At 44.7% G+C, this 25,596-nt stretch overlaps 1 protein-coding gene across 1 annotated transcript in view; it reads left to right on the top strand.

The window, feature by feature from the left end:
• Positions 1-25,596, top strand: part of CACNA2D2 (calcium voltage-gated channel auxiliary subunit alpha2delta 2) — a 632,244-nt gene that overhangs the window by 330,942 nt on the left and 275,706 nt on the right. The window contains exon 3 of the mRNA XM_066614251.1: positions 7,014-7,073. Within this exon, the coding sequence (XP_066470348.1) occupies positions 7,014-7,073 (60 nt within the window). The remainder of the gene's footprint in view (positions 1-7,013; positions 7,074-25,596) is intronic.

The raw sequence follows: 25,596 nt of genomic DNA, 5'->3' as shown, positions 1-25,596 counted from the left end.
TATCAACTTCAAAGCATCGATTCAAGAACTCAACAAAAGAACCAACTTCTTCATTACAGATGGAGTTCTCTTCTGTCCAGATACATACTAATGGTGCATCTTAGGGCTGCTCATGCACTTTGTAGTCATCTAAATTGTTTCAGCAGCACTGTTCCATCTAGCTGTGTAACAGCTTCATTCTTGAAAGCCTTGACCCCACGTACCCCCAGCAAATGCTGTTCTTTCAGTACCAATAGCTTTGATTTTATCAACATTGTCAATGTCTCTATATAGAGGATGGTGACCCATCTCCTTGAAACCGCTTCTGGTACCTACTGAAGTCTGAAAGTACATCAGCTAGAAAGGACATCTCATCTTATCTTGTAAAGAGCTTATCTTCATAAAGGAAGACTGCAAGAAAACCATGTGTTGTTTTCAGGACTGAAGAGGACCAGAAAATGCCAGGAAAAAAGGGAGGAAAGCCACCAGCCACTCAGTGGCTTGCAACAGAGCACCCGCAGTGGGGGACAGAAAAGGTACTGTGGTGGTGAGGAGATCTCCTCACCATTGCAGTACATTCTCTGGTCAGCACTCTCTCCTCTCCCTCATGGGAAAAATGTGGAAGAAGCCATCAGTCACTTGATCAAGCACCGGTGAGGCGGGCTGCTGGAGTTTATGCTGCCCCCACAAATGTGCTGCCTGGGATCTTGAAACCCCCCCCCCTTAGCTATGCAAGTGTTCTGCACTACTCATTTTTGTTTAAAAAAATTAAAAAGAAACTGAAATGTTAAAAAAATACAACTGGGAGGTCTGCAAAAATAATAATAATAATAATGAACTGGACTAGGGGTGCATGGGTAATACCTGTGGTTGCATCTGCTGACACTATACCACTTAAATCACCCAGTACACTTTTAAAGTGATTATATAACACTGCTTTCTGCACTTTTCCTCCTTGGGGGGGGGGGGGGACAAAATCTGCCAAAAAATTAAAACATTTAAGAACACTTCTATCTATTATCCTACTATACTGTACAGAAATTTCAGTGCATTTTGCAGGACAGCAACTATCTTGCCACAATGAGGAATCCTGACCATCACAACTATAAGCAGGGGAAGGGGTTCTCAGCCCCTCAGTGATACTTATTGTAGGAAGGGAGTCTCAGTGGTCAACTATAATCAAGAGAAGGAAGATATTCTCACCCATTCATTGCAATGCACCTTAATGTTCCTTCCCTTTTTTGTTTTCCTCCCTTCTTTCCATGTTTTTTTTTCTTCTTAATTTCTCTATTTATTCTCATTTGGCCGCTCACAGTGGAGACATGGGAAGCTGCATATACTTCTTGTGCAGTGAGAAAAGAATAAACCCTGCAGAGTAGCAATAATTTTCCTTACCAGATAGCACCGGTTCTCAAATTCTCAAACAGCGGTTCTCATAGTGTGTGCAGGGGCGGGGGGAAGACAGCGACATGATCCGCTGGATCGCACCTCTTCAGAGGGGCTCAGTGGCTTGCTGCCACTTAACCAGAGGCTGCAGCAGCCTCTTAAGGATGCGAGGAGCCCCCACACCAGCCAATGTAGGGGCTCCCCACACTGCGGAGAACCTTGAAATCACAACGCAACCACTTCTGGTTTTGCATTCGCGGAACCGGAAGTGATTGTAATTTTTTTTACTGACTTTGCAGCATGGGGAGCCCTGCAGAGGCTGACATAGGGGCTCCCCGCAGCCCTAGGAGGCTGCTGCAGGCTCTGATAAGTGGCAGCAAGCCCCTGCGCCCCTCCAAAGCAGCACAATCCAGCAGATCACATGCTGCCTCCCCCCCTCACCACCCCTTAAGGGGGCAAAGGCCAGGTTTCTCTGGCTGGGGCATCGCAACGCCCCAGTTTGAGAACCAATGCCTGATAGCATCCCACCCATCCCCTGAATGGAAGTAGAGGCTGGCTGGTGCCAGAAGGAGGCTATCATTTGCTTTGCTTTCTGTTTTTAATTTACTTTCTGATACAAAATTGATCCCCCTGGAAGTCTCTGGCCGCTCTATATTCACCCCATCAGCTTAATTAAAAACCTCAGCCACTGCTACTTCTGAACAATTTCATTATACAAATCAATTCTCTGCTCTTTCATTTCTCCCCCCCCCCTTCACCTTCTCTTTTGTTAGACTCTAGGGCATGGGATTATGGAGAACCTTGCCTTTCTGCTATGGGCTGCCTTTAAAATGCTTCCACATATATTTGCATACAGCTGAGCAGCAGACAACAAAATGGCAGAACTTGGAAAAAATTTAAATAGTTTACTGCATCTGAGTACCAAAGACAGATTTTGATGCACTTGGAGCAAGCGCACATTAGAGAAATGACATGCTTTTACCAAACAGCAATGATGAGCATGATATTTCCTAGAGGAGAGCAATCTCACTCAGTCCTTCCCTGCCCCACGATACTTAGCCGTATTTTTAAATTTAATCTTCATGTTTTAAAGTGTTTTACTAAACTGTCCTCCGGAAACAGCTGTGGTTCCTTCTAAGCACACCTTCTAGGAAAGAATTCATGTCAGAAGTTGCAAGGTATTACCCTCTAACACAGTGGTTCTCACACATTTAGCACTGGGATCCACTTTTTAGAATGAGAATCTGTCATGACCCACCGGAAGTGATGTCATGATCGGACGTGACATCATCAAGCAGGAACATTTTTAACAATCCTAGGCTGCAATCCTGCCCACACTTACCCAGGAGTGAGTCCCATTTACTATCATTGTTAAAAGAATATACATAGTAGCCTGTTAAAAGTACAGGTCTGTAACATTTCCCCAAATGCAGTCACATACCATGAGAGCATCAAGTCTAATAAATTAAAATATTGAAATGAATGGGGACCCACCTAAAATTGGCTCGTGTCCCACCAAATGAGTCCCAACCCAAAGTTTGAGAAATGCTGCCTAACATACAGTAGTGCAGCTGTTGTCCACTCACTGCCTCCCTATCCATGTGCTTTGCAGGTTGACTGCAGTATAGCTGAAGGGATGGTTTCCCACAGCAATAGAGAGCTGAAGGTCAGGAAGTTCCTCTACCCTGGTATTCCAAATCTTCCCTGAGACAGAATCTAGACTTACCTTTTGGATAGCACAATTGACAGGGGCCACAAACACAGGCAGCTCCGGTGTGAATACTGTGCAGTCAAGATAGCTCTTGAACTACAACCAATGCGCACACTGTGAACTCCAGTGAATCTAGGTTGCCAGTCCCCCCAAAAGGAAATTTTACTATGCATGTGTGGACTGTGCCAAAAAAAAAAAAAAAAGCCTTCTGATATGACTTGAAAGGGGTCAATGGCATTTAGGGGTCAATGGCATTTGTTTGTAACATCAAAAATAGTCCTCATTTTCCCCAACCCCTCCTTAGACCTGCTTCAGAGAGCAGAAAGAAAGAGAACAGGAAGCATCCTCCTGCTTTCTGTTGTCTCCCCAAATCATAATGTATGCATCCCAAAAGGGTGTTAATGCATATTCTGCTTGTACCTATGGAGGCTGAGAAGCTTCTGCATTGTAGCTTCTGTTCATCTTATCCCACCCCTGCCTGTCTCCCTATACTCCCCGTACATAACAGGGACCAAATGTGTACACCTGCGGGTCAGGCAAAAATGGGTTAAGGATCCATATTCTCCTACTGCCCTTTATGTGTTCGTTGCAGAATATGCTCATGTACCATAGATGCTTTCCGTCACAATCACCATGTGCAGCACTACCCTGTGTCATTGTCAGCCTTGGCCTGAAGGCATACAGGTCTACAGAAATGGTTTTTGTGTTGGGAAGAAAATGTTGCAGAAGACAGGATTCCCTCAACTGTGTATTGTATTACTTTGCTCAGGCCAGATCCTAAACCACCTATTAATTGAGAGACAGGGAAAAACAAGGGCAAGAAAATGGCATTCAAGCATCACCAACTGGTTTGAACATGTTTGGGAACGTTCATACCGAACAGTGCTTTCCAGGCTTTCTCTCTAGAGCTGGTCGCACATTGGAAACCTTTCCACAAGAGGTTTTAAGATACAGTGTTGAAAACCGTCCCCATCAGCTTCACTTGGAAGACATCTAACTCATTCCCAGGCATCCCCAGCCCAGACATGGAATGCTTTAACCCTCCTTTGGAAGAGGCAAAACTACGGCTTTGCCATAGCAGCCCACTACTTTGAAGCAATCCCAGGGTAATAGTTTGGGTTTTTTTTAACCTGAAACGGAGAACATAATAGGTGAGCGCTGTACCCTTGACAGGAGAACAAGATTTTCTCTCTAACCTCATTTTGAGCTTCCTGCACTTTTTGGCTCCCGAAAAGAAGGCCAAAGGGGTTGGGATGATGAGATGGCACAGGAAAATGATGCGCGGCTCTTGACAGTGCTGAAATCCTGCCCCCTGGCTTCCTGCTAAGTAATGAGGCATGCTTCTGCAATCACTTCAACTGCAAACTCTACAAAATCACTGTGGGTATTTTTTGTTCCCTCCCTTTTAAAATCACATACATTTGAAGCAAAGGCGCTGGCTCTTGCATCTGCATTTAACATATCGCTTGATTAGATCTTGTCAGGCTGTCTTTAAATGCTATCTCAGCCCGGGAGGTTCATGCTGCAGCCTGTAATTAAAGGAAAAGCTTGTTCCGATATCTTACCTGATTTCTCATCCTTTTCAACAGCTTACTGGGAATGGCTGGTGCATTGCAGGCTGGATGGGTGCTATGTGTGCTCAGAGACTAAACTGACACCATAAAAAATAAATGGTCAGAGTGAAGGAAAAGTAAATAGGCCTCAGACAAAAATCACCTCCCTGGTAAATCTTGCAACCACCAAATTAGAATGAGTGATCCTATGTAGACAAGTACTTTACTTTTCACAATAACTCAGCATGTTGGCTTGATTCTAGCTATGTAGATGCCCTATAACTTCCTGCTAAGTAATGAGATTTGCTCTGCAGCCACTTAAACCATAAATTCTACAAAAACATTTTGAGCGTTCAGGCTTTTAGCAGTGTCAGTCTACCTCCACAACAGACATAATGCCAGGCCACACAGTGAATTAATAAGCCACAGGCCACATAGCAACTGGGAAGTGAGTCACAGATCTTTTTGCAATCCCCAGTCTGTAGCCTGGCTGAGCTTAGGCCTTCCTGCTCCCTGTATAGCTCATGTTATTATTGGCCAATGGCACTGCCAAGAAGCTGTCACTGCAGGCCAGGAAAATGTGCACCATAAAATTAAATTAATAAATGTCATTTATTTCTTTGTCATGCTGAATGTCTTGTGCAGTTTACGTCTCACTCTCCCTTCTCTCATAGAATATAAGGGTTCCCACTGACTACAGGGAAGACATAGGAGACATTAATAGTCCAATCCTATGCATATCTGCTCAGAAGTAAGGCCCACTGACTTCAGTGGGACCTACTCCCAAGTAAGTATGCACGTAGGATTGCAGCCTAATGTACCAATCTGCCAACTGTGCCAATGCCTCCCCATCTTCTCTGCTGCCCCCCCATTGCTGTTTTACCTTCGTTGGCCAGCACTTCTGTCCCCACCATTGCCTGTGAGACCTCTGTGGTCTCTCCAGTGGCAGGCCAGAAATACACTGCAAGCTGCCAGAACGCTGTTTATAACAGCTATGAAATATACCCCACCACCAGAAGGCTAGTTCCAGCAGCAAGAAGGGAGATAGGACTGGGTCATAAGAGGATTACAGTCAAAGATAGGCAGCTAGTGTGCCTGTACGGGCACGCTAGCAATGATTGCCATGGCTAGCCCCCCTATCAGTTGGCAGCAGGGCTTTGCTGCCAGCTGATTGGCTGGCTGGCATTAGGGGGCGGGACTACTGAGCCTGATCTAGTGCGCTCAGTTCCGTTCTTGAGCATCATCTGATTGGCACCATGATGGTGTTTTGTTTTCGCCTACCTCAGACTGGCTATGGAGCGCATTTGGGTCTGCAAGATATCACTTACTGTCCTGGTCACTGGCGGTAGAAGTGCAGGGTGGGTAGACAGAAGACCTTCTCAGCGTCCAGTCTAAGCCAGCAAGGGCAGGGGTGAACCAGAACCACTCTCAAGATGCTTGACCGGCTCGGGGAGGCAGGCTGGCTAGTCCCTGGTCTGAACTTTGGGGCCTTGCAGGGGTGACCTGAAGGCATAGTAGTTTGGCTGGCTTACCCTCTTCGGGCGATGGTGAAAGGCGGGCTTAATAACTATTGAGCTACGCCTGGAGTCGGGTGGATGCCCTATGAGACTGGGGGACGTAGACAGCTAGGGCCGTTTCCCCCACTTAGAACCCCGCACTTAGGTTGGGTATTGTTTACCTATTTTGCCTTGTTGCGCTTGTTGTAATTTAATAAAGTGGCCCATTTAATCCCATACCTGTTGTCGGCTGTGTTTATTGGGGAATGCATGGTAAACAGTTGAGATGGGAGCAAAAATTCCACCTCTCACCTGATGTTGAGGGTGCTACCACCTTGCAGCAACCTCAGATTCTGTGATAGAAGCAAAAAGGAACTATTATGTGGGAGAAATTAAGCAGTCAGGAATATTATTGGAGTGCACAAATCCTAGACCCCACTTCATGCACTAGTAACCCCAATGTTAAGGACAGGGGGTAGGTTTTATCCTATGTTCAACCCGATCGTTGATTGCAAAGCACCTTCTTTTATTCACATTTATCAATGGGAGCCATTCACTCTTATGAAGCAAAGTAAATACAGACCACAAAAGAAATCAAAGCACAAGGCTTTTGACCAGTTTGTACTTTTTTAATTAAACGTCATAATTGCATACAGAAGATTGTCATTGGTACCCGTAAACCTTTAATCTATTTTCAGAGCAGAACTGCCTTAGCAAAAATGCTGAAAGTGCTTTGTTATTTCATAAGCTGCAGAACCGATGTTCCACATGGGTTTTACATAAGATAAAAAAGTTTGTTTTTGTTTTATTTTTTATTTCCATTTCTTAACGTAATCCACATTGGTGCATTATGGACTCGCTCCAATCTCTCCTTTTTATTATTTTCAGAGAGTGGCTGATGCAGCAGAAAATTTTCAGAAAGAACATCGCTGGCAAGACAATATCAAGGTAAGCCTGCAAGATGGTTTCCATAGCAGCCCTTTTGTCTGGAACTGAATACGTATGTGAAACCGACTTATATTGAAGCAGACCATTGGCCCATCTAGGTTAGTATTTGTCTCCACTATCTGGCGTAGGGTTTCATCCACTCTCCAGGGTTCCAAACAGTGGTCTTTCCCAGCCCTTCCTGGAATGCCGGATATTGAACCTGAGACCTTCTTCATATAAGGTGTGTTCTCCACCAGAGAGCTATGGACCCTTCACAAAGGCATTGCTATCCTTTGTTCATTCCCTTCTTTATGGAAATCCACATGATACTGTCATCACATTCTAGTGTTTTCTGTGTTCTCTTTCAATGTTGTAAGTTGTGTACTGTTCACTCTGTTATCTTCATTATGAGGAAAGGCTACATAGATTTTGGGGCTTGATTAGAAAAAAGGGAAAAGGTTTAGAAAAAAAGTAGCTAGGAGAAAAACAGTGGAGGTTTAGAAATGTATACATGGTGTGGACAGTAGTTCTCCAATCTCAATCTCAATATTCAAAACAGGGGTCTGTAAACGAAATAGGTTCAACCTGTCTTATTGCTTTCCTAGTCAGCATAGCTGGGGGATCATTTAGTCAATTTATGGGTTCCAGTGGGAGTACAGTTAAATTACTGGTTTCCTTTTATTATAATTTTTTACTTCTTTCTGTTAAAGCAAAATAATTTACTTATGGGTAGACATTATAGAAGGATCTTGGGAGGGCATCCTGGAGAATAAAGATTTTATTTTGAATAAAATAAATAAAGCACTATATTAAGTGCTCTGTAAAACTTCTATTTTAATTCCAGTGCCAATTAATTGTGGAAAAGCAATGTTTCAGCAGCATGAAAGAGCTTCATGTGGGAAAACTCAATTCTCTCTCTCTCTCTCTCTCCCAGCTATATCATAACCTGATATTCTCCCCCACCCACTTTCATTTTCTTTTCTCTTCTATTTTGGTAGCAATGGAACTTTACGTGCAATAAATGTAAGAGCTACTATAAATATTCCCATCTCATTGGCTTATAAATGCTGACACTCCAAAAGTAACTCTGAAGTTCACAGGTCTTCTTTCATGGATCGGTATGTTTATTGTAGTTCTCATAGTTCCACAAGTAGTTCCACACAGATGTGGCTAACAGCATGCACGTGTCCATGAACAGTATGGTTTGTACACAATTCATGGTCCTTAACAGGGCAGAAAAATATTTTTAAGAAATCAAAATGTGCTTAGGCACCACTGAATCCTTAAAATCTTACTCTTACAGTCTTCCTCCTTGCTTCTCTGTGTCATGATTTCTTGCGCAGCCACTTTCATTCCCTCGTTCTTCTTTCTCTTCTCCTCTCTGCGCCTCTTCCTTTCTAGCTCTCATATTTTTAAAACAAGCAGTGTCTTCACAAGTTCACACACAGATGCCCTGTGTCTCACCTGCCAGTCCCCTGGTGCCTGCCAGCCATAATGAAAGTGAATGAAGTAATTTTGAGCTCATTTTTAGTATTGCCTCTGTCTGCATGTGCAGGTAATAAGATGAGTCAGAAGACAGAAGGTGAAGGTCAAGCTAATGGTTAAAAACTTGGGCTTTGAGTTGCTTTTCACAGTTCCTTGGAGAGTGTGCTACAACCCTGCAATCTTAATAGCCCAGAGGACAATGTGGTTAGAAGGGTACCCCACCTGCAAGGATATGCTCATTGCTGCTGTGTGTGTAGTTCTCATGTAAGAGGACAGTAGAAGCCAGACATTTCCATTAACATTCACATTTTATATTATTTGATACAATTTATTCCAATTGGGGTTGGTTCAGGAGGAGTGAAAGAGCAATCTAAGATGGTGTCGAGCAAATGTTGCAGTTTTAATGATTGCATTTGACTTTGTAATTATGGCAGTGATAAAACTCAGCAAGAAATTGTGGTGTTCTGTCTGAAATGCATTCGGTTTATAATAGCAAGACAAAAGGAGGAAGAAAAGGTTCCTGGCCTTTCCAGGATTGCAAAACAATTCCCCAGAGAACCTTAGGCTGGCAAAGACACTCACCTTAACCAACTGGGAGCCTGATCCAATGGCCCACGCACCAGCCCAGCGCTGGCACACACTGTTGCAAACATGCCGTAAGGCACACCTGCGACAGTCTGTACCGGGAGGGTACTGGAACTGGCACAGCGCAAGCCAGTCAAACACCACCCGGTGCTCCTGGCAAGCACCAGGCGGTGAAGTGGTTAGTTAGGGTGGGGAGGGAGGTGTTCTGGGGTGGAGGAAGGCGTGGTGGGGGAGGGAGTGGGGCAGGAGGGGCAGAGATGATGGCAGGTCCTGCTACCATATCCCCCCCCTCCTGGCCTGGGAGACCCAACATGGGTCTCCTTGATTCTGTGCCCACTCAATAGAGCGCACAGATCCATGGAGACCCATTAGGGCTGCCTGGTCACTACACAAGGTAATGGAGTGCAAGTCTTTTAATGCCAAGTGGCCCCAGCGCTGCTTGCTAGCCCCATGGGATGCAGTGATAGCCATTTCAGCACCACTGCAGCCCTGGGAAGCTCAGGATTGGACAGTGGGGCAGGATGAGGGAGAGAATATAATCCAAGACTAGCCGCTTTCTTTAGTACCATAGTATTTTACCATTATTGTCCATATTCTGTAAAACACCTATAAAAGAGCTCTCCTAGGTTTTACCATAGTCGATCTATCCCACTATTTGGTTGCAAATTTTTGATTAGTTCTCGATACTACTGAGGATCTGTACAGTGCACTAAAGTACTTCAGTCCTCTTCTACTAGACCGGACAAAGTGCACCAACTATTTGTCAAATTCACTCATTTTCCCTGCTTGTTGCATACTGTGCTGAGAAATTTGTGGGTTTATCTATTTGGGCAATTGAAAGCCTGAATGCATCAAGTTGAACTTGATAAAGTTTGGGGCTCTTTTCAACTCTCTAATTCAACGTCCTCCTCATTTTGAGGGATACCCAGGCAGATAGAAATCCTGACCTGACTGTTCATAAATGGATTCATTGCTGAAAGTATGTTTTTTTCACTTCATTGCCTCTGAAAAATTCTTTTTTGATGAGCTTCTTCAAAACAAGGGGAGATGGTCAGAGGGGGCAAAAACTGAAGGTCACTATAAAAACCTTGAAGGGCTGCAAAATTTCCTGCACAGCTGTTCTCTCCTGACACTGGGCACGTTTCACAGCCTGCCATTCTGCTTTCTCTAGTGAGATACTATTTTTTTTACTGAGGTAACTTGACATTCCTTTTATTTCTTTAAAGGATCAAAGGGCAAGCACTCTGAGCACGGCTAAAGTCTGTTGTTATAGCTTTACACCTGAGTGCGTTTGAGACCTGCGACTTGACCAGAGTATCATTTGTGGAAAGACAAAAGGGTGAAACACACACTGAATGGCAATGTGTAATCTACAGAGGCCTCGCAACACAATGGAATTTTCTGTTAGGGCAGGGATGGGCCCTGTAGTGGGTGGAAGAATATGGAGAGTGGGAAAAATACAGTACAGGAGTGGAACCCAGAAGAACCCCAAGAAATATGTGGCCAAATACTGCCCCTGGTACCTCAGTATGACCATCTGCTCTAGCATCTTATAGGAATAAGGTTTTTAACTTTTGAGTAAGAAGAATGTGAAAGAAATAATGTCTGACGGATTCACTGCTTGAACTCAGATTGTCACCTGGCCAGCTCACAGTGCCCCCCCCCCCGCTCCCTTCATCAACATGTTACTATGAATATGGTTATATGTAACTGGGATGGTAGTTAAGGTGCGCAGATTGACATTGCTTTTATATTGTTGTGGGGGAAAAAACTATGATTCTCAGGGGTGGTGACTGGTTGCATTGGAGCCTTGGGGCAAGCCATAGGGGAGGCCCTGATTTGTGCAGGCAAATTGTGTGCTCAGCTCAGGCAGAAGTTTTGAAATGCACCCAAAGACTGGATGGGGGTGAACACAGTTGTTTAGCAGGGGTCTCCAAACCCTGGCCCAGGGGCCAGATGCAGCCCGCAGCCAGCCTCTGTCTGACCCGTGGCCAGCCCCTTGTCCTCTGAAGACTCTGGCCCACTCAACTGAACATGATTGGAGCTGTGCTCTGGTTGCATCTGTAGGGTGTTCTGAGGGCTGGACAAGTTGAATGAATGAGCCCATTCATTCATTTATTCACTCATCTAAGTTCCATCTCTAATTTATTTATTTAAATTTTATATTTAAATTTTCTTTTCCAGCCCTCAACACCGCGCCAGATATTTGATGTGGCCCTCTGGCCAAAAAGTTTGGAGACCCCTAGTTTACAGCACTGGCAGAATGTATTTCCAATGCTGGTCCCCCTCTAGAGGGGGTTGCTATACCTGTGCATCTCTCCATCTGAACAGATTCGGATCCTGTGCATGATCTTGAATCCTGATGTGTTTTTTTTCTGGACCTGTGGACACTATATCACCTGTGTCCAACAGGTGATAGTAGCAGCAGCCAAGTGTGCCTCTAATGCTCTGCATTTGTTACACAGGTCTCATTCCTTACTGGGGAGAAGGAATCTTACTGCACTTATTCAGGCTTTTGCAAGACTAAGATTCATTGTAGTAATACAGGTTGAGCCTCATTATTCACTTGGGTTCCAAGCAGTCACATGGAAGGTAAAAAACTCACATGGAAGGCACTATAGTAAATCCATTTAAAAAACAAAGTGATTTAAAAACAGCCTTGCTGACCTTTGTGATGTAAGATAAGAGTCATTAAGAAGACAATCATCAATCAGTCCTCCCCCAAGCCTTAGAAAGGCGCTTCACTCAGCCCCTCCCTTCACCAATGCAAAGTGATCACCTTTCTTTCATTGCTCAGGGGGAAGGGAGGGTCGCCTGGAGAGAGGAGGACATGGATTGTCAGCCAGCTGCCCTTGTGCACACGCTCTCTCTCATTAAGGAGGCTATTGTTAAAGGACTGTTCAGTTTTTTAAACTGATTTTAAAGGGATGCATTTTTTTCCTTCTCCAGGGATCAGCACATTCCTTCTCATTTGCAGGGGCCATTCGTGTTGAGTCAAATCCATGTATAAAAAATTTGTGTATAAAAAGGTTGGACCTGTATACTTTATGTGGTGCTTCCCTTGAGGACAACTTGGAATCTGCAGTGGCATTCAATGCCATTGTTTGACTCCTGATTAGTGGTATAACAGTAAAAACCTGAAGTTTGTTAGAATTAGTTCCAGCTAGTAAAAAGCAGAAACTCACAACCATCTTTGGAGATTCTTGTTCTGACTAATAAAAACTAGAAGCTCCAAACTGCCATAGTTCTAACTAGGTAAAACTAGAAAGTACTGGATGGAAGTACTGGGCGGTACTTGCTACCCAACAGTCTCCCTGCCTGAGCTGACTGGGTTGATCTTGGACATTGCATTGAAGCCCCCCCCCCCAATTGGTTTTTGGGAACTTCAGTGTGCACGCCGAGGCCCCAGACGTAGGTGCAGCTCAGGATTTCATGGCCACCATGGCAACCATGGGCCTGTCACAAAAGATCTCTACCCCAACCCATGAGGTTGGACACATGTTAGAACTGGTGTTTGTGTCTGGGCGAAGGGATGGTGATCTGGTTGTGGAGGAGATTAAGATCACTCTGTTTTCATGGACAGATCACTTCCTGTTAAGGTTTAGACTTATTGCGGCCTCTTATCTCCGCAGAGGTAGGACATTCCTTCTCACATTCCTTCTCATCTGCAGTGGCCATTCGTGTTTAGTCAAATTCGTGTATAAAAAATCAGTGTATAACAAGGTTGGACCTGTATACCATGGTTGCACAGATGTTGCACAGGATCCAGTGGGTGTATTCTGTTGCTGGGTGATTTAATTTTCTAGGGACTTGATTAACAATATTTTGTCACTGAGAAAATTTACAGTAAATTTTTGTTCCCAATAATGTTTTTTATTGCTATGGTGAGTGCTGTGTAGAATGTGATGTCGCAAATATTTAACTATGACATCACAGGTGAGGGGAGACTTGTTTCCTTTGCATACCTTGCTGCTGTGCCATAAGCAGCAGCTGCAGCAACAGCTGTTGTGGTTTATTGTAGGCAAAGTTTTGTGTCCACCATGTTTGACATCTCTGTATTTTGTTTCATGAGCCTGAATTTATTCAGTTCTTTGTTGTCATGCCAAAGGCACACATTACTTTGCTTCAAAAGCTATTTTTCCGTGTTGGGTCATTTGGCTGCGATTACCAGGCCTTATTAAAATATGCAAAATGATCATAAATGCTTTTAAAGTAATCTAGCGTTTATGTTTTAATCTTAAACAATTAGAAACCTCCCTCTTGGCCAATTTTATGGGAATTATATCCCCATCACCTCTTTTCCTGCAGTCTTCAATGGCATCTGTAGAGACAGCTTTTAAAAATAGAATCATTCTTGACAATGAAGTATACTTGAAAGATATGTTTCCACCTACTCATTCAGAGAAGGATAAGATGCCTGTGAAAGGCAGGTGTGGGATTAAGGTATCATTTTAAACTCCTGTTAAGTAAAGACTGGTTATAGTCCTGAAATAGGAGGTTCTATACCACTGCATAAAACTTAAGGCTCAATCCTAACCAGCTCTTGCACTGACACAGTGCATGATCTGCCGGCCCTAGCTATTGCAAAAGTGTCATAAAGTGCTTGGCAACGGCATAGTAGTTCAGCATGCTGGCATGAAGGCCAGAGCCTTCCTGTGTGCACTGGCAGAAGAAGCAGTGGTCATAGGAGGTAATGTTTTTGCTGTGCAGTGCAAGACCAGAGTGGGGCAAGGGAAAGGGTAGAATGGGGTGGTGGTGGGTGGCATCAGGATGGGTGGATTGGGCCCAAGAAGGGGGAGGGATCAGCTGCACTGGCACATGCCATATCCTGTCTTCCTTTCCCAGGCCCAATATGGCAACATGGACCAACATGGACTTGCGCCAGCTGTATACAGGTAGTGAATGTCAGAGTTGACTCATTGCACAGGCTAGGGCTTACCCTGGGACAAGGGAACAATATTCCCATACCCCTAGGAGACTTTCCACGTGCTAAACTCCCCTGTGGGATGCAGCGTGGCCTGTGCCAGTGCTGCTGCATTGGCGTGGGAAAGTTTAGGTAGGATTGGGCTGCCCATAGGCTTACAATGCAAGCCTATGCATGTCCACTCAAATGTAAATCCCATTGTGTTCAAAAGGACTTAGTACCAGGACAGCAACTGTAGGATTGCAGCCTTAATGTATTGAGCCATGGTTATGCTTGTTCCTGTGCAGGGTGACCAGATACAATGGAGGACAAAGTGCCTATACCTTTAACCATTGTATAGAAGAGGATGTTTTGGCAGGTGCAGCTTTTCAAACCCTTCTATGTTGAGCTTCATCTGCCAAAACTCCTTCCTCTATGGAGTGGTTAAAGGTATAGGCACTCTGTCCTCCAATGTACCTGGTCACTCTGTTCCTGTGTCAACATTCTGTATGAACCTTGCTGAGTTCTTTACCTCTGTCACTTTGCCAGGGCATTCCAGGGTCCTGCTGTACAGGCAGAAAAAACCATCTTCGTGAATCATTTTGGAGTTAGTTACTTGGTATTAAATTATTATGTTTTTGCTCCTGTATTACTTCGAAGGCAGAGTGAACAATAGTTTCTGATTTACCTTCTCAATACCATTAATGACATCATCTATTTCTGTTATATCTCCTCTTAGAGGTCTGTTTTTCTAAATTTTAACAAACCCAGGCTTTTTAATCTGTCTTTGTATGAGAATTTCTTCAATTTGAGTATGTGCTGTCTGTAGTCTGGCACATTAGAATGAAAAAAAAAAAATCCCTCACTCTTAAAAAGCAATCAATGAGTGGATGATTAGAGGCAACAAAGAGGAATAGGTGCGTTACTGTTCAAATTTTGATGCGTATAACAATCTGGGCCGATGAAAATGGGACTGATCTAGTAAGGAAACCAGTGCTATGATTAGAGACCACATTTTTTTCTCTCTTTCTCTCTGCTGGCTCTAGTACAGAAGCAGTAAACATACCCTGGCAACAGTAGTTGACTAGGATACATTAGGAGCAAAAATAGCCTTGAGCTTCTGCTGCCTGTGGCAAGTATAGAGGACAATCCTTTCCACTTGGGTTAGGCCTTCATATCTCCAGTGCTCATTTCCTTAAACCAAAGCCCACAAACATGAAGGGTTTGTTGTTTTGGTCTACACGAGAAGTGCCCACAGATGCCTGTTTTCTCCTTGGAAGAAGGGCAATATCTCTGGGCTCCGAGTCATCTCATGTCAGCTCCAGACTGCTAGCTCTGAGCTCTGATTCCCACAGGAATAGCTCAGCTCCCATTAAGATATTATTAACATCACTGGAGCACAAACACAGGGAGTTGGAGGGCAGCCACTATACTCTTCTGAATTCCCAAAGAGCAGGGCTGGCGTTGGCAGACATGAAATGAGCAGCAAACAGTGGCGTAGCCAGTGCTTTTTTTGTAAATAAAAAGGTGCAGGAACTCACAACTTGTTAATCATTTATTTATTTATTTATTTATTTATTTATTTATTTTTAAACCATTTTTTATTGGAGAAATAAAAAAATTTTATGTGCTTCCCCCCTAAAAATGAACTTACTTCTGAGTAGACATGCATAGGCTTGGGCTGTCAATCTCCACATCCCCTTCCCCCTAGCTACTTCTTCTACAGATGGGGAAAAATACTGTACAGGTGCACTTGTAGCGTGTAGTATGTAGTGTGGCACTATTTCGAGGAGAGGAAGCAGTGAATGTATTCCGAAAAATGGCTTTCATGCGTTCCATGTAGTAAAATTACTCTAAGCAACTGTGGGAGTAAGAACAAAAAAGGAATTCTTACACGAGAGGGGTCCTTAGGTGCACATAGAAACAGCTACGTTTGCAAACAAGCAATTAAATATGGTTTAATTCAGATATCAGAATACTCTGTGTCTTTGGGAAGGCGCTTGGCATGCAATTGTATGTTCTCTGCTGCCCTGAGCAGCTGCTGTGCATTGCTGGAGAGGAGCTGCAAAGGCTGGTGGAGGGCATGCTTGTGGGGGAAGGATGAGGAGGATCTCTGGAAAGGCTGGACAGCACGTTATATACACGTAGAATCCCTTTTCACCTGCCCTTAGCATGTGAAAACGGGTGCAGATATATATCTCTGCCAGGATTAAGAGCCCAATCCTAGGTATGTCTACTCTGAAGTCTCGTTCTAGTCAATGGAGCTTACTCCCAGGAAAGTGCCTAGGATTGCAGCCTAAGAGCCCAATCCTATGCATGTCTACTCAGAAGTCCACTTTAGTGAATGGGGCTTACTGTGGATAGGATGGCAGTCTCAGGGCCCAATCCTGTGCCTGTCTATTCAGAAATCAGTCCCATTAGAGGCAGTGGGGCTTCCTCCCAGGAAAGTGTGGACAGGACTGCAGCCTCAGAGCCCCTCCTCTGCCTGTCTACTCAGAAGTCAGTCCCACTAGAGGCAGTGGGGCTTCCTCCCAGGAAAGTGTGGAGAGGACTGCAGCCTCAGAGCCCTTCCTCTGCCTGTCTACTCAGGCTGCAAGGCTATGACACGTTCCCAGGAGTAAGCCCCATTGAACACAGTGGAACTTACTTCTGAGTAGACATGCTTGGGCTCTTAGGCTGCAAGGCTATGCACCCTTTCCCAGGAGCAAGCCCCATTGAGCACAATGAGACTTACTTCTGAGTAGACACACCTAGACCCGTGCTGCAGATTGGCACCGGGCTGCACCAGCCAGCTTCCTTCCTTTCCTCCTCTGCCAAGCCAGTATCTGGGCGTTCTGTGGGTGCCGCAGCCCGTCTCCCTGTCTGGCTGGCTGTCCTCCTCCTCGGCATCGGCGCTTGTCCCCCGTGCCCTCCACCAGCTTGGAAGCTGCGCTGGGAAGCAGAGTGCGGGGGGAGGGGAGGCGGGCTGGGCTCAGGCGAGAGCTTGGAGATGGGGGCAGGAAGGGGTCGTTGTGCAGTCAGGCAGGGGCCAGGTGCCTGCCCACCCTGCACCCCCCAGCACCCACCCAGCGAATGCCTCTATTTTGCTCCCCCCCGGAATGCCTCCAAAGGGGAGGGGTCCCTGCAAAAAGGTGCCAGAACTCCGTCCCCCCGCGTTCCATTAGAAAAAAATCCCTGGGCGTAGCTAAGGGGGTAGCAGTTGCACCAGGCATCAAGATGCCTTAGCTATGCCACTGACTGGGCGAGGCAGCAGAGCAAGTGGGTGGTGAGCTGCTGGGGGGCAGGAGGTGGTTTCCTCCCAATTTTCACTTTTTAAAAAGCCTGGGCGTTATGTCACTTCCAGTTGTGACATCACTTCCAGGGCAACATTTTGAGCTTGGCACCGAGCTACATGATCATTAGCTACGCCACTGGCAGCAAATGTTATTGTTCTAGGAGAGGCAGATGAACCTTATTGCACGCTGGTTTGCCTGTTCCTTACCTTGCCTTTTGTCTGTCTGTCTCTAAGCTTCATCCAAGCTTGAAAGCACCAGTGCATCAAAGAAAGCAAGCTATTCAGCTTCACAATCTAGCACTTATAATGGGTACAAGTCAAACATAAGACTCAGTTCAAATGATCACAATAGCAACCTACTCATTTGGCTTTAAATCTGTATGAATAGATTATTACCCTGTATTACTATATTACTCCGTGGCTTAGGTAACAACCTACTGTTTCCTTTTTTGATGCTTTACTTGGATGCAGTAGCCCAGTATGCGTTTCATGCCAATACTGTGCATTGCAAACCTCCATTTCAGTGAACTGTTCTATATACTGTAGATTTTGGCTTTGCCAGGCATGAAGCCAAGCTAGCAATGGAAGGATAATTGCTTGCCAGCCAAAATAATCATCATAAAACCTTACCGCATATCCAGGTTTGAATGGGTCAAAAGTCTTGTGGAGGTTTAGATAGAACTTGCAATGTTGCAAGCTTTCCCAAAGTGAGTTGAGTCATGACATGTGAAGCTATAGGTTCCACTCATTTCTCAGGCAACGTGACTGCAGCCGCCAGTGCGAGCCACCAGAAAAAAGGGGGGGAAAATGACTGGGCAATGGAAGAAATTTACAGTGGACTTGGGATTAAACTCCCCCTACTGCCCCACCAATCTGTTAGGTAGCAGCACTTCACGAGGTACTGTTTTGTCCTCAAAAAGCAGGAGACATTTGATTCAGGAGGATCCTGTGCCTTCACCATTTCAGAATCTGTGTAAAGATGCTAGTGAAGTGCAGTCACTAGGGGGGTACAGACTGCACCAGGTGACCCAGCTTGACACCACTACTGGCTAAAACTGTGACATCTTGGTATTTTTGAATAATAGCATCATGTTATATATTATTCAATTTCATGTAGATTGCAGTGAAACAAACTCCAGTTAACACGGTTATTCTATCAAATGTTATGGCCAAATAACCAGAAAAGGAAAGCACAACTGCCTTATGTAACAAAAAGTGGATTTTCTTACTTCAAAACTAACCAATGAGACTGGTTGTTCCAAGAGCCAATGAGGTGTTGTTATGACACTGCAGGGAACCAATAAGGTGTTAGTATGAGTCAGTTCTCATTTCCATGTATCAGAGCTAATACTTGAACTCTTATTCAGTTTTGTGAGGACCATGAAGTTGGCCACTGGTTTTTTGTTGGTTACTGATTTGTTGGTTAACCTATCCTGTTATATATTAAAATAAATAAATAAAGTTAATGGAGGTTACACCAACCCTAGTGATGCCACTACATTTAGGTTGTGCACATGATATTATAATTTATTCTGTATGGTCTGGTATAGGAGAAGGTCCATCATGGGGTGATGCAATGAGCTCTTGCATTGGGTGACACAAACCCTAGTGAAGCCACTGCCCTGGTGCCATCTTTCCTGTAGGCGCATGCTGGTTTGAAGCTAAGGTGCAACATCTCGGAATGGAATAATCATACAACCATTTACTGCCTGGTGACTGCTTAAAAACTTACTGTGACCTGGCTCTAACTGCAGGGAGTGGTAGTCATCTGTTGCTTGGGACTGCTTCATGGTGAGCCAAGCACTACCATACCCACTTAAACTGAGGAAGTGACATGAGGCATGAGGATACTTGGTTGACTGCTACAAATACCAGCATCTCTACTCAGTCAGAGAAACCCAATATCAATTTTTAAGTAGCCATAGTGTCATCTGATTCCAACCTCAGTAGCACATCCATTTTAGCAGGCCTGATAGAGCTTCCTTCATCTTAGTTTAACCAAGAGGCCATTAAGAATTTTTCTTGGCTGTTTCAACTTGGAAGATAGACTCGTGAGGTAGAAGTTAGATCTTAACAGATTGATTCTAGAAATACAGTACAGTCTAAAACTGTACACAGTTAAGATGATTAACAGTAACAATAAATGTAACACCCTATCCAGGAAGGCCATGAATAAATAAAGCCTGATTCTATTAAAATACAAGTCTAACTATGAGTCATGTGAATAATTCACCTTGTGATTAAAACAGCATGCTGCTATTATCTGCCATTGGCAGTTATGCAGAGTGGCCACAAAGTCAATCCCAAATCCACACAATCGCATTCATAGGGGCCTTGTGGCTATTGTGTAGGCCTACACAGGTCAAGCTTTTGACAGCCAAAAACTTGACCTCAAAGTAAAATGCAAAGACCTATGTCTTAGTGACTTTCTAGTCCCTCAAAGCCATAGATGTTTCCTTGCCTGTTGTTTACAACTCATGGACCATTGTACCGCCATGCAAACATTAGCAAATCATTTTTCAACTCTGTTATCTCAGACATTCAGGAACCCCATTTTACAGAAGTGTTCAAAGTCTCTGCTTCCAATCTCCTTCATCATCTCTTAATGTACACCCTTAACTCACCCTTCTTGTATTGCTTCCAATCTGTTTTCAAAAATACAATTTTTCCATCTTTTCTCTCCTTATGCTTCCCAAAGTCATTGAGAGTTTAAGAAACTATCACAGAAGGGTGCCTCTGAGAAAAGATCACCTGCCACTGACCCTTTGAAGCATAGCAAAAGAAACGAAAGGCTCAGTCCTATAGAGGGCTTTTGGCTGCGGATCTCCCAGCCTGCTGCTGTAAGGGCCAGTTCCTATCCAATTTTCCAGTGCTGGTGCAGCTGTGCCAATGGGGTGTATGCTGCATCCTGTGGTGGTGGGGCAGTCACAGAGGCCTCCTTAAGGTATGAAAAATTTGTATCCTTACTTTGTATCCTAGGGCTGCTTTGTGGCTGCACCAGTGCTGGAAATTTGGTTAGGATTGGGCCCTGTGTGTTCTTACAGAATCGTAAACGTTGTGCTGCCTTCAAGCACATTGGAACCCCTGGTGCAAATGGCTGAGACCTAGCCCATGTTGGAGCAGGAAAGGTGCCAGTGGATGTGGGTTGTGGGTGGTCTGGAATAGGATCGGGGTGGGGAGGGCAGGAGCAGGAGGGGATGGAGCTCAGCAGCAGCATATACTGGGATCCTATCTCCATTTTCCTGGCCTGACACACTCCCTGCATATCCTCTGACTTATGCCAGCAAAATAGTTTGCACAGGTGGAAGGAGACCTGCCCAAGTGGCATATTTTCCAAGGGCAGACTGGCATTTTCCATCTCAGCTAAATCAGTGCCCCTATTTTGCCTTTTGGAATTTGAGAATTTGGAGGTGCTTTAAAAAAAATTAGCAGGGGTGCACACAAGTGCAGTAAAGCGCACTGCAGCTTCCCTTCCATCTCCCTATATCCAGATGGATAACCAACTAGCCAATATAAATGTTGCTGAGTTGCTGTGGCTGTTCTATAATAAGTACAACTAGCGATCCGTTGTGAGATTAAACATTCCATTAAGCATTCTTTTAAAGTAAATTATTACAGTCAGTTTACTATCCCAGCTGCTTCAGAAGTCAATGCAGGACACGCTTTTACAGATACACATATAGAAGAGCAGAGGAGCAATGGATGGTAATGAAGTGTGGCAGGGCTGTTGAAGCAGTGATCTTTGGTGTTAGAAGGACACAGGTGTCCCTGTTTTAATCTATGAAATGTTAGCAGATATGGAGCAACTGAATTTAATTATTCTATGTTGGCTTTTAATCATTCCAGTTGACCTGTGATTTCCACTCCTAGAAACTGGAGTTTCATGTTCCCAAGACTTGGTCTGAGCACACATGATACAGTCATCTTGTTGCAGCTCAGCAGCAGGAATGTGCCAGTCAAGTCCCAGGTCTCTGCCCCCCTTGATTTGAGTTGCTAATGAGACAAGAGAACCGCCCCCCCCCACTGGGCTACCCCCACCTTCTTCTGGTTCCTCCCCCCAGCCTCATGCATCTTTCCTCTCCACTCCACTCATAGCCCCCTCCTTTTGGAGCCAGCTTTCACTCACCAAGTCTGCTGCTTGCAGGAGACTAAATGCAGGCTGCTGGATCACCCATGAGGTCTTTTGGAATGATATAGAAGCCACAAAAAAAAATAGTAAGCAAGCAAACATGCACAAAGCGGACTCTCCAAGTCTTTGGCCCAAAATGACAAGTCTCCGTGACTGAAGTCTATTAGAGTCTTTACTCTTTTAGGGTAAAAACGCCGAGGCAGTGCCCGGGTTTTTGACACTCATGGTTTGAGGCCACATGAGTCACAAAAAACACATATTTTGGCAACTCAAGTCAAGTCTTTGAGTCATGAGTCCCCATACCTGATAAACAGGTCTAGGTCTGGTCAATACCTGGATGGAGGACTGCCTGTAAATGTTATGTATGCTTCCTTAAGTTTTATGATGGGAAACAGATGGGATATAAATATAGAAACTGGTATGTAGGATAGCTTGAAGCATAACTGTATTGCACATTGGGAGAGGATTAACCAGTTACAACCCGATCTTACTGTTGTCTTCAGCTAGTGCAGTGGTTGCCTTGCCAGTCCAGAGTCTCACAAATGTGCAGTAAGGCATGTTTATAGCTGTTCTAAAGCTGGCTGGGCTAGCATGGAGGCCCATGCCAGTTTGGCAATACTGGATCCATTCCTCATGCCACCTGGCAGAGGTAAATTTGCTCCTGGCATTGGGGTGGGGGGAGAGGGTGGCAGGAAGGTACTTTGGAGGCAGGGAGGGAGCTTTTTGGATAGGGGATGGAAGTAGATTGGATCTGGGAGGAGGCAGGATTGGCGGTGGCAGTGCATGCCATATCCTAAACCACCGCCCGGTATTACACCAGGCTTTCCAGATTTGTGGCGGCTAAATAGCTGGCACAGATCTGAGAAGCCCCATAGGGACAGCTGGGGCTTTACTCAGGGTGGGGGAAATATATCCCCTTACCCCAAGATGACCTTCAACCACCTCCTTACCTGTATTGGATAAAGCACAGGTCAGGTGGCAGGATGTGCCAGAATCACTGTGCTGAGTCACGAGTACTGATCTCTGCCACCCCACTCTACTCTGCTCAGAGTCACATAAGCTGCCGTCGCGACTATCCTGAGCCTTTTTTGGATTCGTTTTTAGTGAGGTCCAATTTTTTTTGAGAACTGAGTCATGGTACAAGTCAGGTGCGGCTCTGCAAAAAGAAAAATGGGGGTGCTGGTGGGGTGTGTGCGCGCACTGGAGTTCTGATGTAACACTCCTCTGATATTCCCATCCCATCTGCAGTCAACCATGTGCTGAAATCCTTCACTTCAACCACCATTTTATTTATGTAAACAAACACTGTGCTGTGATGATTTGAGTGAGTGTAAGAGCAGAAAAGATATCAGTTCCATACAAACCACAGGGATGAACCCCCTTGCCAATCACATCATGACTCCCAATTCCACCTTCAGAACAGAGTGCCAGGCACACCTAGCAGCACACCATGGACCACCAGGGAGGGAGTTGTCCGAGCTTGGCAAAGTGGACAGCATGCAGGGACTGAAGCAGAAGGTGGAAGGGAGGGAGGGATGCTCCCAACAACCAGAAAGCTTACAACCCAAACCTTTGCAGGTCTACTCAAAAGTCCCATTGCACTGATCAGTGAGGTTTCCTTCCAGATAACTATAGAGGGCACCAGGGTGAAGAAATGACACAGACAAGATAGCCCACTCCTTCCCCCATTTCCTGGCTGCCCACACCTTCTTCTGGTGCCTTCCTCCAGTCTCATTCAGCCTTCTCCCAGCCCCTACCTCCTGGAGCCAACCTACCAGCTTACCACCAAGTCTGCTGCTCGTGCCACTTTGAATGCTGGCTTTCAGATTGCCCACAGGGTCTTTCGGGGCAACATGGAAGTGGGGAAAGAAAGTAAACAAGTGCACACAGTCACAAAACCGAGTCGCAAACACAAAACCACAAGTCTTCATTACTCAAGTCTATACTTAACTCTTTTCCAAGTCACTGTCATGAGTCGCGAGTCAGTGACACACGTGGTTTGAGTTCATATAAGTTGCTGAAAATGCGTGTTTTTGCAACTCGAGTCGAGTCTTCAGGATTCAAGTGCCCATCCCTGCCATGCAGTCTGGCTGTGCCAGCGCAGGTTAGAATTTTGCTATCGTCTCTTATTTGGGAGCTGGTTACTACTATTTTCACTCCATGATAGGGAGTATAGAATTACAGTTAACTAGGTATTAACGGTATAAAAAGGTGCTCTATGCATGCAACTATATAAATGGTTGAAGCTGACTGCTGTGCTTGGCCAAGGGCATGTAGTATATAAATGGAGATTTTTTAAAATCTGTTTGTCATAGCATATGAATATCTCACAGATTTTAATGTACCCAAATATAAAGAGAAAGGGTTAGAAGAAGGGCAGTTATGCTTATAGTACAAGTGGAACTCTGACACATTTGCAGCACAGTCCCCTGCATATTTACTTGGAGCTTATTCCCAAGCTAAAGGACTTAACGTTGCAGCTTGAATGATTGAATTTTCCGAGGTACAGATATGGTGTTTGTTACAGAGGAGAGAGAGAGAGAGAGAGAGAGAGAACACTATTCATAGGTTTCTTAAACTGGAGTTCACAGTATTTCACTATAAGACCAGGCATCTCCCTATATGAACCATGGTTAATTATTAATGCTATGCGCAGACTTCTGATAGGAGAGCACATTGTGTTAATGCACAGCCAATAATGAGATGTTTTCTAAGATGCATTCACCATGGGCCTTCTTTTCTCATTTGGACACATGCATTCTCCCTTGGGCTGATAACAGCTGTTCTCTTGGCGGTATAAGACAAGGTTTAATTTTATGCCTCTGTTCTTAAAGCTGTTTCCCAACAAGGAAGAACAGAGATAGCCTTTGTTCAGAATCACCGTTGTTCATCATAGCATCCTGGAGAACACACCTCTCCTGTTGCTTCTCTTCTTGGGTCCTTCTTCTTCATTTCCTCCCCGACATTCCATTGATGTCTGCATTTTTATCAGTGCTTTACCTTCTGTCCTTGTAGCCTTGGTAGCTTAGGAAGCATACACAACCTTTCAGATTGATCATCCTGCAGCACAGTCTCACAAACGCCTGCTGCAAGTGAGTGATGATGTGATGGAAATGCAGCAGTGCGTGAGCCTAGAGTGGTCTAGATTTCAAACCCCGGAGGTCTCTATCTTGACTCTGCTAGGCAATGAAGCTGCTTCCAGCTTCAATTCACAGCTCTCCCCCAGCCCCTAAAAAGAAGCATTTTGCCGACCCTGCTTATTCCTTCCCTGGTTGAAAATACACTTTCTTCAGCTGTCTTTTCTTTTGAATCCCTTTTAGCTTGTTTTTGGTGACTGAAATACACTGGATAATCTTTTACTCAAAGCTGGACATATGCATTTTAGCAAGAGGCCCTAACTGAAATGAGGACCTCACCACAAAATTATATTGCCATGAGACTAAAACAGATTGACAATGCACAGATAATATCCATTTAATTCTTTGCAAGCCTAGGCAATACAATCCTCTCCTCAAGTTGCTATGGTTGGATGAGGAAAGGCTAGCTACAGTGCAACTCCAAGGGCACAATCCTAACCAGGTCTACTCAGAAGTAAGTCCTATTTTGTTCAGTGGGACTTAGTCTCAGGTTAGGATTGCAGCCCAAGTCATGCTGATGTTATGCTGTAGCTGTGCTGTCATCTTTAAGTGAGTGAAAGTACTAAATGCTTTTGTAAATAAGAGAGAAAATAGAGGAGAAGGGGCAGAGATGGAGGCATTGGTGCCAAAGGAATGCAGTGTCGGCATTCTATCCTTCCTCAGATCTGTCTCACTTTCTCCACCAGCAGAACTACCTCCGCAAAATAGCTGTCAATGACCATAACTAAACGCTCATCAAGTCAATGGAGAACCCAAGCTGACTGTCCCTATGGGCACACAAGTGGAACCTTCAATGAAATAGCACTTTGCACAAACAACAAATAAAGCTGTGGTGGAAAAAGAGGTGACTGAATTTAGATCATCTTGGTGGGCTAGTACTAAAATTAAGCTGAACGCATTACAGTGACTGTGTCCTCTGTTTCTGTAACTATGCATTCCTGTGTGTCAGGGATACCTCTATGGCTGTAGTTATTGCTTTTATGGTTATGATTATTTACAATAGTCATATACTGCTTTTGGACAACAACAAA

Source organism: Tiliqua scincoides, chromosome 2 (assembly GCF_035046505.1).
Source record: "Tiliqua scincoides isolate rTilSci1 chromosome 2, rTilSci1.hap2, whole genome shotgun sequence".
NCBI classification, from domain to species: domain Eukaryota; kingdom Metazoa; phylum Chordata; class Lepidosauria; order Squamata; family Scincidae; genus Tiliqua; species Tiliqua scincoides.
Note: the sequence above shows the minus strand (reverse complement) of the source record. Positions and strands in the feature narration are given on the sequence as shown.